Source organism: Cnephaeus nilssonii (genome assembly GCF_951640355.1).
Source record: "Cnephaeus nilssonii genome assembly, chromosome: 6".
In the NCBI taxonomy this organism is placed as follows: Eukaryota; Metazoa; Chordata; class Mammalia; order Chiroptera; family Vespertilionidae; genus Cnephaeus; species Cnephaeus nilssonii.
Genome location: NC_137077.1, coordinates 86,551,635 through 86,566,540, shown reverse-complemented (window position 1 = coordinate 86,566,540; position 14,906 = coordinate 86,551,635). Strand labels below are relative to the sequence as shown.

The 14,906-nt window shown below is 38.7% G+C and overlaps 1 protein-coding gene across 1 annotated transcript; it reads right to left on the bottom strand.

Annotated features, from left to right (window-relative positions):
• Window positions 1-10,694: 10,694 nt before the first annotated feature.
• On the bottom strand, window positions 10,695-11,542 carry LOC307102418 (diamine acetyltransferase 1-like). The gene has a single exon (XM_079775967.1). The coding sequence runs from the start codon at window positions 11,471-11,473 to the stop codon at window positions 10,973-10,975; it is 501 nt and encodes a 166-aa protein (XP_079632093.1). The 5' UTR covers window positions 11,474-11,542; the 3' UTR covers window positions 10,695-10,972.
• Window positions 11,543-14,906: the final 3,364 nt, after the last annotated feature.

The window sequence follows — 14,906 nt, the reverse complement described above, 5'->3', positions numbered from 1 at the left end:
ACAACATGAAATGTAACAATATTTTCATAATAGGAGTACCAGAAGGGGATAAAGTGAGCAAGGGATAGAGAACATGTTTGAAGAAATAATGGCAGACAACTCCTAAGATGGTGAAACAAAAAATTACACAAGTTCAGGAGACACAGAGAGTCCCAAGCAAGAAGAACCCAAACAGGCCCACGCCCAGACACATCATAATTAAAATGCCAAAAATTAAAGACAAAGACAGAATCTTAAAGGCAGTAAGAGAAAAGCAACTTGTTACCTACAGAGGAGCTCCCATAAGTCAGTCAGCTGATTTTTCATCAGGAATTCTACAGGCCAGCAGGGAATGGCATGAAGTATTCAAGGTAATGCAAAGCTAGGATCTGAAACCAAGATTACTATATCCAGCAAGACTTTCATTCAAAATAGATGGTGAAATAAAGAGCTTCCCAGATTTAAAAAAAAAAAAAAAGGATAAGAGAGCTTAACACCACAAAATCAGCACTATAAGAAATGCTAAAGGGACTGCTGTAATGAGAAGAAGAAATAGAGAGAAACATAGGCATAAAGAATTAAAATGGCAATAAATAAGTACCTATCAATAATAACCTTAAAGGTAAATGGCTTAAGTGCTCCAATCAAAAGACACAGGGTAGCTGAATGGATACGAAAACATGACCCAAATATATGCTGTCTATAAGAGACACACTTTAGAACAAAAGACTCACAGGATGAGAGTGAAGGGATGGAAAAATTTTTTCCATGCAAATGGAAATAATAATAATAAAAAAAAAGCTGGGTAGCAATATGTAAATCTGACAAAACAGACTTCAAAATGAAGGCCATCACAAGAGACAATGGAGGCCACTGCATAATACCAAAGGAATCAATCCAACAAGAGGATATAACCCTAGTAAATATATATGCACCTAATATAGGTGAACCTAAATATATTAAAAAAAAAACTTTTAGAGGACTTTAAGGGAGATATAGACAACAATACAGACATAGTAGAGGACTTTAATACTCCACTGACTTCACTGGATAGATTTTCCACACAAAAAATTAACAAGGAAACAGTGACTCTAAATGACACACTGGATCAAGTAGATTTAATTGACATTTATAGAACATTTCACTCCAAAGTTGCAGAATATACATTTTTCTCAAGTGTACATGGACTATTCACAAAGATGGATCACATGTTAGGACACAAAACAAGTCTCTATAAGTTAGAGAAGATTGACATAATATCAAGCATCTTCTCAAATCACAATGGAATGAAATTAGAAATCAACTACAATAAAAACACTGAAAACCACTCAAACACATGAAGGCTAAATAATATGTTATTAAACATGAATAGGTTACCAACAAGATCAAGAGAGTAATAAAAAAAAACTTTCTGGAAACAAATGAAAATGAACAACAATAACCCCAAATCTCTAAGACATAGCAAAAGCTCTCCTGATAGGGAAGTTCATAGCAGTACAGGCCTATGTCAAAAAACAAGAAAAATTAATAATAAACTATTTAACCCTACAACTTACAGAATTAGAAAGAGAACAAGAAAAGCCTAGAGTAAATAGGAGAAAGGAAATAATAAAAATTAGAGTGGAAATAGCCCTAACCGGTTTGGCTCAGTGGATAGAGTGTCGGCCTGCAGACTGAAGGGTCCCAGGTTCCATTCCGGTCAGGGGCATGTACCTTGGTTGCGGGCACATCCCCAGTAGTGCATGTGCAGGAGGCAGCTGATCGATGTTTCTCTCTCATCGATGTTTCTAACTCTCTATCCCTCTCCCTTCCTCTCTGTAAAAATCAATAAAATATATTTTTAAAAAAATTAGAGTGGAAATAAATGACATAGAGATTAAAAAACAATCCAAAAGATCAATGAAACCAAGAGCTGGTTCTTTAAAAACGATAAACAAGATTGATGAACCTTTAGCTAAACTCATCAAGAAACAAAGAGAGAGGATCCAAATAAATAATACTATGAGCAATTATATGCCAAGAAGCTGGACAATATGGATGAAATGGACAAATTCCTAGAAAAATACAATCTTCCAAAATGAATCAGGAAGAATTAGAAAACCTGCATAGGCTTATAACAACTGATGAAATAGAAGTAGTAATCAAAAAACTCCCAGCAAACAAAAGTGTTGGTCTAGATGGTTTCACAGGGGAGTTTTACCAAACATTCAAAGACCTAACACCTAACCTCCTCAAACTATTGCAAAAAATCCAAGAGGAAAGAACACTTCCAACCTCTTTTTATGAGGCCAGTATTATCCTAATTCCAAAATCAGATAAAGACACTTATGCTAAGCGAAATAAGCCAGTCAGAGAAAGATAAATGTCACATGATCTCACTTGTTTATGAAATATAATGAGCAACATAAACTGATGAACAAAAACAGATCCAGAGACAGAGAAGCATTGATCAAACCATCAAACCTCAGAGGGAAGGTAGGGGAGGGTAGGAATAAGGGGGAGAGATCAACCAAAGGACTTGTATGCATGCATATAAGCCTAACCAATGGACACAGACACCAGGGAGTGAGGGCATGAGTGGGAGTGTTGGGGGGCAAAGGGGAGAGAAGGACACATATGTAATACCTTAATCAATAAAGAAAAAAAATTTTTTTTAAAGACAAAACAAAACAAAAGAGACACTACAAAGAAAGAGAACTACAGGCCAATATTCCTGATGAATATAGATGTTAAAATCCTCAACAAAATATTAGCAAATTGTATCCAGCAATATATTAAAAAGATCATACACCATGACCAAGTGGGACTTATTCCAGGGATGCAAGGCTGGTACAATATTCGCAAATTAATAAATGTGATACATCACATAAACAAATTGAAAGACAAAAATTACATGATTGTATTAATAGATGCACAAAAAGCATTTGACAAAATCCAACATCCATTTTTGATAAAAACTCTCAGCAAAGTGGGAATAGAGGGATCATATCTCAACTTGATAAAAGCCATATATGACAAACTTCCAGCCAACATCATACTCAATGGGCAAAAACTAAAACCATTTCTCCTAAGAATAAGAACAAGACAGGGATGTCTGCTTTCACCACTCTTATTCCACATAGTACTGGGTTCCTAGCCACAGTGATCAGAAAAGAAGGAGAAATGAAAGGCATCCAAATTGGAAAGGAGGAAGTAAAACTGTCATTATTTGCAGATGACATGATATTATACATAGAAAACCCTAAAGACTCCACCAAAAAACTACTAGAACTAATAAATGAATTCAACAATGTGGCATGATACACAATTAACAACCAGAAATTGATGGCATTTTATACACCAATAATGAGTTCTAAGGAAGACAAACTAAACAGCAATCCCATTTACCACTGCAACCAAAAAATTAAGGTATTTAGTAATAAACTTAACCAAGGAGGTAAAAGACTTGTACTTGGAAACCATAGAACATTGAAAAAAGAGATAGAGGAAGATATAAACAAATGAAAGAATATACTGTGTTCATGGATTGGTAGAATTAACATAATTAAAATGTCCATATTACCCAAAGCAATCTACAGATTCAATGCAATCCCTATTAAAGTACAAATGGCATATTTCACAGATCTAGAACAAACACTCCAAAAATTTATTTGGAACCAAAAACTATCCCAAATAGCTGCAGCAATCTTGGGAAAGAAGAACAAAGTTGAAAGGATCAAAATACCAGATATCAAGCTATACTACAAATCCATTGTACTCAAAAGAGCCTGGTACTAGCACAAGAACAGACATATAGATCAATGGAATAGAACAGAGACCCCAAAAATCGACCCAAGCCAGTATGCTCAATTAATATTTGACAGATGAGGCAAGAGCATACAATGGAGTCAAGACAGTCTCTTTAATAAATGATGTTGCTAAAACAGGACAGGTACATGCAAATAAATAAATAAATAAGAAAAAAAGAAACTAGACCACCAACTTACACCATACATAAGAATAAACTCAAAATGGATCAAAGACTTAAATGTAAGTCATGAAAACATAAAAATACTAGAAGAAACCATAGGCAGCAAAATCTCAGGCATCCCTCATAAGCAATATGTTGTGGATACATCTCCTAGGACAAAGGAAACTAAGGAGAAAATAAACAAATGGGACCACATCAAAATAAAAAGCTTCTGCACAGCAAAAGAAACCATCAACAAAATGAAAAGGGAGCCTACTGTATAGGAGAACATATTTGGCAATGATATATCTGATAAAGGGTTAAATATATAAGGAACTCATACACCTTAACAAAAGAAAGACAAACAATCCAATTTAAAAATGGGCAAAGGACCTAAATAGACATTTCTCCAAAGTGGGCATACAGATGGCCGAGAGACAGTAAAAAATGCTCAAAGTCACTAATCATCAGAAAGATGCAAATTAAACAGACAATGAGGTGTCACCTCACACCTGTCAGAATGGCTATCATCAACAAATCAACAAACGACAAGTGCTGGCAAAGATGTGAAGAAAATGGAACCCAGTACACTGCTGGTGAGAATGCAGACTGGGGCAGCCATTATGGAAAACAGTATGGAGTTTCCTGAAAAATTAAATGTGGAACTGCCATTTGACCCAGTGATCCCACTTCTAGGAATATATTCTAAGAAACCCGAAACACCAATCAGAAAGAATGTATGCACCCCCATGTTCATAGCAGTGCAATTTATAATAGCTAATATTTGGAAACAGCCTAAATGCCCATCAGTAGATGAGTAGATAAAAGACCTGTGGTACATTTATGCCATGGAATACTATGCAGCAGTAAAAAAGACGAATTTCTAACCCTTTGAGACAGCATGGAGGGACCTGGAGAGTATTATGCTAAGTGAAATAAGCCAGTCAGAGAAAGACAAGTATCACATGATCTCACTCATATGTGGAATCCAATGAACAAAATAAACTGATGAACAAAAATAGATCCAGAGACATAGAAGCATGGAACATACTGTAGAATCTCAGAGGGAACGTGGGTGGGTGGATGGGAAGAGATCAAGCAAATAACTTGTATGCATATATGCTTAACCATGGACACAGACAATAGGATGGTGAAGGCTCGGGGGATTAGAAGGGGCCAAAGGCAGGAAAAAGGAGACTAATGTAGTACTTTCAACAATAAAGCTTAAAAAAAGAGGGGGGAGGGGGGAGAATAGCCTACAGCAGTGATTTTCAACTGGTGGGCCATGGCACACTTGTGTGCCACAAGAATTTTTAAAACATGCAATTCTGAGCTCTCTTCCCTTAGACTGCCAAAAATAAAAGTAAATAAAACAACCAATACAACAATAGCCATCCAGTGCAAATGAATCAAAATTATTTTTTGTCAGATTGGCAAAGAAATATAATATATTTTTGGTATGCTAAAAAATTTTAGTAAACAGTTTATGTGTGCCATGAGATGAAGAAGGTTGAAAATCACTGGTCTACAGTTATCAATAATAGTCTATTCTCGAAACTTAAGGATAGTTAAATATAGGAAAATTCATAAATATTACATCAACAAATTAAAGGAGGGAAACCATTCCATTATATCAATAGATGCTGTAAAAGCTTTGGATAAACTCAGCAACTATTTCTTAAAATATACACATATATGCAGCAAAATAGGAATAGAAGGAAACTACTCTGATTACGATAAAGATTATTTGTGAAACATCATCAGTAAATATAATTCTAAATGGTGAAATTTCTTGGTAGAATGTACTCTTGTTCTTCATTATTTGTTGCCGTCCCCACAGGAGGATTATTCTTCCCTGCCCCATTGACATTATGACATCATGGTGCCAAGGTTTGGACATTTGATTTGCTTTGACCAATGAATCTGAGAGGAAGTGATGTATGTCACTTTGGAGCTGATGCTTTAAGAGCCATTGTATGAATTGGCTAATGATACTTTGTTAGAAGAATGGCAAATGTTAGTGAAAAACTGGAGCCTTCACCTGGATCCCAGACTGAGAAGACCATAGCTGATCCACAACCAATATGTTAGCTAAGTAAAAAATAAAACTTTGCTGTTGTAAGCCACGGAGATTTTGGGGTTGTTATCACAACATAACAAGAAGAAGCTAAATAATATGAAAATTACCACCAGGAGTCGAATGATGCCAAAAACCAAACAAATAAAACAAAAACCAACTAACAAAGAAAACTTATAATATAGGGCATTGGCTCTCAGGACCAAACAGTAATGGCAAAGACTTTGTCACTAGAGGCTGGAAAGAGCATGGTCTGTGTTATGCAGGGATGAAACATTCTCCGAATTGCTGCCGGTGGTGTCTCCGAAGGCAGAGAATGGATTTATATGAAGAGGCTGGGAAACAAAATGTTAGTAGTATGCTTTGGATGCTAGTGTCTGGGTTTGACAAATGATTACAATAAGTAGATAAACTCAGGAGCAAATTGGCTGGTTTGCAAACATGATTGGAAAATGGAACTGTTTATCATCTCCATCCAGCATAAAATCAAATACAGAAACACTTTGAGGAACAAGGGCCAATTAAGACAGCATTGTGACAAGATTCAAATCAAGACTATAGCCATTAAATCTTCTGTGAAAGCTTCTGAATGAATTAAGTTGGCACTTAATTGGAAAAGATGGCTCAGGGGAAAACATGATTTCATCACTCTCCTACAGATGTTTATAAGCTCAAATGATCTCACGTCAAGAGAAAATTGGGCAATATTTTTGGAGAAGTTGTACTGCCAAAAAAGCCACTAACTGAGAGTGGCCAGTGACTGTTCAAGACTTGAAACAACTTTTGGACCTTCAAAGTTCTGAGGTAAGATGAGAAAAGGTGCTGAGCCCCAAGGGAGGACATATCCTTAAATGCCCTTTAAATGATCATAAGGGATAATGGAAATAGAAACCCCGCTCAAGGACAGAGCCTCTCAAATGGAGAACAATGGACTGGAAAGCTATTTGTGGGGAGAACTACTCACGAAATTCCTCTTTACCCAGAATCTGAGGTCCTTGCAGCATTTCCTCTGCAGAATTTCAGAATTGCTATGAACCAGTGACAGCTATGTGCCTTCCATTCTTCCCCATATATTCAATGGAAGTGTAATTAAAGGTTGTCCCATCTTTGTTTTCTTCCATCATGTGCTGGGAGTATAGGTGGCAGATCCTCTTTGTAGTGTTTAGGTTTCAAGATCAAGAGGAGCCACATCCAAATCTGATATAGGAACTGTTACAAAATCTTGAATAGTCTTGTTACTCAAAATTGGATAGGACTTTTTAGCGTTGTTTTTTTTGGGGGGTGGGGGGTAGGGGGTGGGGAAGAATGGGTATCTTTATTTTGTGAATAAAAGGGAGGGAGAAAATATTTGTGACCCAGGGGTAGGCATGGTAGATTTTATTGTTTCCAGTAACTTGCTGCCCTCCCTGTGTGGGGTCTTCTTTTCTACAACATTGATGGTAGGCTTGGCCTTGTGACTTGCTGTGGCCCATGAACATGAGTAGAAGCAGTGAATGTCACTTCCAAGCAGAAGCATTGAGAACCATCTCATGGTATGGCCATTGCTCTTTTTTCCTTCTATCACATAATGGAAAGATGGATACTCTACCTTCAGTTTTAGATCATGGAACAGAACCACACCTGTGAGCAGCCAGTATGCAATGTGAGCTAAAGATAAATTTGTGTTGCTATAAGACCCTGATATTTCACAGTTGTTGCAGCATAAGCTAACTAGTAACATGTAAGTAATACATTTGTATTCATATGGTTAAAGCTGTTTTTATTAAAATCAAGAACAAGACAGAAATTCCCTTGTGACTATTATCTACACTAATCTATACTAATAAAAGAGAAACATGCAAATTGATCACACCTCCACTATACCCACAAGCCACTCCCACCAGCCAATCAGGAGTGAGTATGCAAATTAACCCAACCAAGATGGTGTCGGCCACGGAGCTGGAGTGAGCAGGAGGCTTGGGTTGCCCCAGCAATGGAGGAAGCCAAGCTTCCCGCCCGCCCTGGCTGGCCCTGGCCTCTGCTCAATGCTACAAAGTTTCAATTATAGAAGATAAATAAATCCCAGATACTTGCTTCCAGCTGGCCCTGGCCTCTGCTCAAGGAGGCTCTGAAAAAAAAAAAAAAAAAAAAAAGGAGGGGCTGGGAGCTTGGGTCACCGGGGGGTGATCAAGCTAGGATGGGACAGCAGTTGTGGGTGATCAGGCTGGTGGGGGGCGGGGCCATTGGGGGTAAGCAGACCAGCAAGGGGGGCCAGTTGGGGGTGAGCAGGCCATCAGTGGAGGTCAGTTGGAGGTGATCAGGACAGCGGGGGGGGGGGGCAGTTTGGAGTGAGCAGGCCAGCAGGGGGGAAGTTGGGGACGAGCAGGCCAGTGGGGAGGGGAGGTGGGGGTGAGCAGGCCAGCAGGAGGGGCAGTTGGGGGTGATCAGGCTGGCGGGTAGGGCATTTGGGGGCGAGCAGGCCGGCAGGCAGAGTGGTTAGGGGCAATCAGGCAGGCAGGCAGGCAGGCAGGCAGGTGAGCAGCTGGAGCCAGCAGTCCCGGATTGTGAGAGGGATGTCCAACTGCCGGTTTAGGCCTGGTCCCTGTAAACCGGCAGTAGGACATCCTTCAAGGGGTCCCAAATTGGAGTGGGTGCAGGCCGGGCTGAGAGACACCCTCCGCCCATGCACAAATTTCATGCAATGGGCCACTAGTTATTTCATATTGTCTGGAAAGTCTAGTAAATACAATAAGCATAAAATGCACTATGTAAATATAAAAAGAAAGAGGTGAAATATTTTGCTGATATTATCATTTCATAGCTGCTATCATTAAAAAACTCTAGTAAAAACAAGTAGAAGTAATAAAATAATTTGATAAACTGAGTGGATACAACATAAAGATATAAAATTATTAGCTTTTTCTGTATGAGTGACACATAAAAATGGAACAAGGAAAATATTCCATTCATAGTAAATGACAAAAAGAATAATATAGGAATAAATTATACAAGAAAGAAATAGGATTTATATTAAAAATAAAATCCTACTTGAGGGTAAAGATATAATCTGAACAAATAGTAATCTATATGATGTTTTTAAAAAGGAATAATGATTATTAACAAAAAAATCAGTTCTCCTGAAGACAGTATATAAATTGACTGCAACAGAATCCCAGTGGAATTTTTAATTGGATAAAATGCTCTTAAATTAATGAATAAAGAATGTGGCATTAAAATACTGTATTAAAATAAAAAGTACAATTGTGACACAAGACTGTATAAAAATCAGTAAAAAAAAACAACAGAGAGCTCAGAATTAGATATTAGTGTGTGTGTATTGTGTGAATACTTAGTATACACTGAGTGGCCAGATTATTATGATCTCTGAATGCATAATAATCTGGCCACTCAGTATATATATTAGAGGCCTGGTGCATGAATTCGTGCATGGGTGGGGGAGGGGACATGGGCGGTTGGCCGGCCTGCCTGCTGGTTGAACTCCTGGTCGAGGGGACAATTTGCATATTAGCCTTTTATTATATAGGATATACACTGAGTGGCCAGATTATTATGCGTTCAGAGATCATAATAATCTGGCCACTCAGTGTATATGTATTAATAGTTTCATCTCAGTTGCATATACTTCTAGAAGAAAATTAACTTGGGGTCCCTAGCTTTCATTAATTCTATAAATTCCTGGTCAATTAAAGAGCAGAAACTAAAAATAAAAAATAATAACAATGTAAAACAATTTAGAAAGAATTCTAGTACTTCCAGCACACCTACAAATTTGAGAAATCTTTTTAACTAAGACATATATCTATCTCATACATACACATAAAGTTTCAAAGTATTTTTGTAGTGCAAGAAATACAAAGTCGCTAGACAAACAGACTAGGAAAAGTATTTTAAATTCAAATGATAGCAAAAATTACTATCTATACTGTACAAAAATCTCAGCCACATTTTATAAGATGAAGACAATCAACTCAATAGCAAAATGAGTTGGGTATATGAATAGGCAATCGACAGAAGAGTAAGTTTGATAAAATGTTCACCCTTCCCCCAATAGATAGGGAAATCTAAATTAAAATTGCCATGATGATACTCATCAGAGTGACAAAAAATAAGTGTAATAGCACCTATTATTAGCAGAGATGGGAGGCAGGGTAAGAGCACTCTCGTACATCACTGGTGGAAATGTGAAAAGTCAATTCATGAACTCTATTAAAAATTTAAATGCATATACAGTTCAACCCAGCAATCCCACTCCTGGGATTCTATACTATAGAAATAAAGGCTCTAGGACAAAAGTATATATATTCAAGAATGATTATTACAGCATTATTTTAATAAAAAGTAAAAACGCTGGCAGCAAATCAAGAGTACATTAATAAAAGAACAGCTGAGTGAATTATGATAATCCTTACAGTAGAATATTATGCAAGAATTAAAAATTAATGATCTATACTACTTGACCTGGAGGAATTTTCATTATATATTGTTAAGATACAGAGAATTATATATTATCAATCCCTTTTATTTTTTATTTTTTAAAATCAAAGGGTAATTTATTTAAAAAAGAATCAAAACTGAAACTCTTAAGTACCAGTGTGTACATTGTATACATTTAAATGATTCACAAGAATGAAGTTTTTTCATATACATTAAGATTACACCACCATATTATGTTATCAAAAGATGTTCAAGGATAAATCTGACTCCAAACTGCATTGCCATCTTAAAGTACCACATTTCAAACATGCAACAACGCCACTGGTAATAAAGCTTTGGAATGGGTGCTCATTCTCTTATTTCACTACAAACATGATAGAAAGAAGGTAAGTTGAGAATTTGCTCTAAAAAAAATAAATGGGAGGTGTAGTCTACACCAGCACTCCTCACTCCTCCGCTGCCATTTTTAGCAAGTACTCCTTGTCGATCTTGAAGAGCCTCCATCCCTCCTCGCTGGACAGATCAGAGGCACCTCATTTTTTGTAGAAGTTGATAGATGGTTTATTCCATTCTGCTAACAGGAAGTGCATGCTGCTGCAGCGACATTGCATCACAACCTGGCGTAGATTCTTCAGAATTTCTGATCCTATCCCAAAGCCTCTAAAAGCACTCATTACGAAGAAGTCCTCAAGATACAAGAGTTTTCCAATCCATGGATCATAGGTAAAATAGTACATGGCGAAACCGACAATGCTGTGTCCTTCCGGAGTGATGTGCTCCTTGGATACTTCTGCCACCAGGCAGTGGTAGAAGGGATGCTCTTCGAAACCATCCTCCAGCAGATCTTTTTCAGTTGTTATTACTTGTTCTTCATATTTAGCCAGGTCCCTGATCAGGCGCAGGATGTCACTGCAGTCGGCAGCGGCGGTGGCAGGGCAGATCACGAAGTTAGCCATTTTCGTCTTTGGCTTTTCTTCCCTTTGCTGACTAAGCCTCTGTACTTGAACAACAGGAGAAAGTGGTTCTTCATTCATTTCCCGGGTGTGGCCTCTTCTCAGTCAGGCTGGCACCATGACCCGGGAAGCCTCCATGAGTAACTGAAAGACGTGACCAGAGCAGGTGGGGAACTGCCCATCATCGATCACTTTTAAAATGCCCTCTTAAGCCTTGTGTATTATGTGTATACTAGAGGCCCTGTGCACGAAATTTGTGCACTTGGTGTGTGTGTGGGGGTCCCTCAGCCCACCCTGCCCCCTCTCACAGTCCAGCTGCCTCAGGAGATGTCCTACTGAGGGCTTAGGCCCCCTCCCTGCTGCCTAAGTCATCAGTAGGCCTCCCTCTGCAGGAGGCAATCTGGCTGATCAGGGGAAGGCACCACCCCCATCACCCAGCTACTGTTGCCACTGCTGGCCGCAGCAGCCACCAAGGTGTTTTCATCAACACGGTCTCCAGTCCCTTCAACATGAAAAAATGACAACTTTCTTTAGGCATTTTCAAGATGTCTCTTTCATAGAATATGACCTTTCTTTCTTTCTTTCTTTCTTTCTTTCTTTCTTTCTTTCTTTCTTTCTTTCTTTCTTTCTTTCTTTCTTTCTTTCTTCCTTCCTTCCTTCCTTCCTTCCTTCCTTCCTTTCTTTCTTTCTTTCTTTCTTTCTTTCTTTCTTTCTTTCTTATCCTCACCTGAGGGTATTTTTCCATTGATTTTCAGAGAGCGTGGAAGAGAGAGGGAAAGACAGAGAGAAATATCAATGCAAAAGGGACACTGAGTTTGGTTGCCTCCTGCATGAGCCCTGACCTGGGACCCGGCCAGGGAGAAGCCTGCACTCTAAATACATGCCCTTGACCAGAATCAAACCCAGACCCTGCGGTCGGCAGGCCGAGGCTCTATCCACTGAGCCAAACCGGCTAGGGAAGGATATGACATTTCTTAGCCCTCCAGCAGCGGACCTTTGTTTTTCCTCCAGGAGTGAGGTGGAAAAACTCTAGATCACCTTCTTGGATTATTATTAGTTAAGTTACCAAGAACACTGAGTGGCAGCTTACAGGGAGCTTAGCCAATGAGCAGTCAGCAAAGGTGTTTCCTCTGCACCTCACATGCAGAGGCCCTCTTCCCCTCCCCCTCCTCCTCCCCCTCCCGTCTTCCTCCCGTCCACTCTCTCTAAAAAGCAGTGAAAAAAATATCCTCTGGTGAGTATTAAAAAACAAAACAAAACAAAACAAAACACAGAATAAAAGGCCTCCTCCTTGGAGATGCTGAATATGTAGGCCTGAAAGAGAATTCTTGGCTCTGTGAAGATCCCTACATGAATTTTATTAACAATATTTGGAAAATTAGCCTAAGCCATACCAACGATTCAAGTTTGTGCTTTTCTGTGTTCCAGGGAAGAATCAAATGATCTTTTGTTTTATTGTGTCAAAACAAAATTTTTCATGTGTTAAATACATAATTCTTATTCAAATACATAATAGCAGATGCAAAAGTTCTGTTTAACTCAGTGAAGAAACTGGCAGGATGATATGCTGTCCAAATAAGATTGCCAAAGATGAAAGGCTGAAGTAAAACTGCTAAATTAGATACAATCTGGCTAATGTCCTATAGGACAATAAAATCACCACTTTTTGAATTGGTGTGTCTTCTAGACAGAAATTAGTTACATCTTTAAAACCCTAAAAATTCTTTTCATATTCTCACTTTGCTGATCATTATATGTAACTTTCCAGGGCTGTAAAATGTCAAAGTATATGGAACTTATTTAATTGTAAATAGTGTGTCAGAGTTATGTGTTTCATAGAAAAGGAAATGATCATTCTGTGGACCTCTAATACCCCAGGTATACTGAAAGGACTTGCTGTCAACATTTTACTCCGGGCCTGCGATTGGCCTTGGAGGCTGTGTGCGTGCCTCTCAGTGCCTGCCGCTGGCCAGGGAGGCTGTGGGCGTGCCTCTCAGGGCCGGCGATTGGCCAGGGAGGCTGTGGGCATGACTCTCAGGGCCGGTGATTGGCCAGGGAGGCTGTGGGCATGACTCTCAGTGCCTGCCGCTGGCCCAGGAGGCTGTGGGTGTGCCTCTCAGGACCCACTGCCGGTCAGGGAGGCTGCAGGTGGTTGCGGGCGGGGCTGCCCTTGCTTCCTGGGCCAGCAGTCCTGGGAGGCTGCTTGGCACCTGTTCCAGGGACCCAGGATGCTTGGCATCGCCCCGCCCCCTGCCACTCAGTGCCTGTGTATGTAAATTAACCGCCATCTTTTCAGGTTAATCTGCATACTCATCCTGATTGGCGTAGCGGAGGTACGGTCAATTTGCATCTTTCTCTTTTATTAGTGTAGATGTGAGTGTGGGTATTATGTGTATATATGTGTGTGGGCATGTATGTACGTATGTAAAATTATACCTATGTGTACCTAATGCATAAAGAGTTACATGAAAGGATGGTCACTGAAATGTTAATAGCTGTTCTCTCAGAAAGGTGGATTTCAGGTGGCTTCTAATTTTTTCCTCAATATATTGTTTGATTTTTCTTTGGCAATGAATATTTTCCATTTATATCAGCAGGGAAAAGGCAATAGACTTTTCTTCATAATGGAAAGGAGAAATTGGTCAAATGCTTAAAGCTGTATGCCTAAGTAGGGATATCCCATATATTATTCATAAACAGTAAAAACCTATAAAAATGTAAATGTCCAAAATTAGGATTTGGCTAAATAAATTATGATCCATCTCTGAAAACACTGCAATATGTTGACATATAAAATATTCATGTTTTAGTGTTAATAGAAAGAAAAATTATTTAAAAGCACCTATAGTATACCATTTGGGAGAAAGATACATTTTATGTGTGTATATCTACTTATATGTACATAATTATATACTTAAACACATAAAGATTACATATTAATACTAAAACATATTAACAGGGTTCATCTCTTGATGCCAGGTTTTTTATTTTATTATTTCTATTTTCTAACTTTTTCCTACTATATCATGTATGACTTATCTCAACAAAGAAAGGGCTGAACTTTCCATTATTATTCCCAAATTTAAGCTGGTTATTCTTCAGTCCTGAGGAGGAAGGGGAATTTTACCACAGAATGGAACATTATTGGGAGGTCTTTCTGGCACTAATTTCTAGAAGTTTTGGTTGTCCTGAACTTTGTACCAATGAGATGAGATAGAATGTTTCTTATCTTCATTTTCCCCTTATTAAACTTTTGAACTGAGACCCACAGAGAGAAATATATTTACAGCAGAACCCATTACACACATCTAATTCATTCTTAACTAAACCCCAAGTTTCATAAAACAGTGTTCATTGTTATTACATACAAGAGGCCCGGTGCACAAAATTCGTGCATGGGGGAGGGGGTATGTGTCCCTCAGCCCAGCCTGCACCCTCTCCAATGTGGGACCCCTCGAGGGCAGTCAGACATCCCTCTCACAATCAAGGACTGCTGGCTCCCAACTGCTTGCCT

Excerpts from the sequence above, each read along its gene's own strand:
- LOC307102418 (XM_079775967.1), bottom strand. The coding sequence starts at position 11,473 with ATGAATGAAGAACCACTTTCTCCTGTTGTTCAAGTACAGAGGCTTAGT.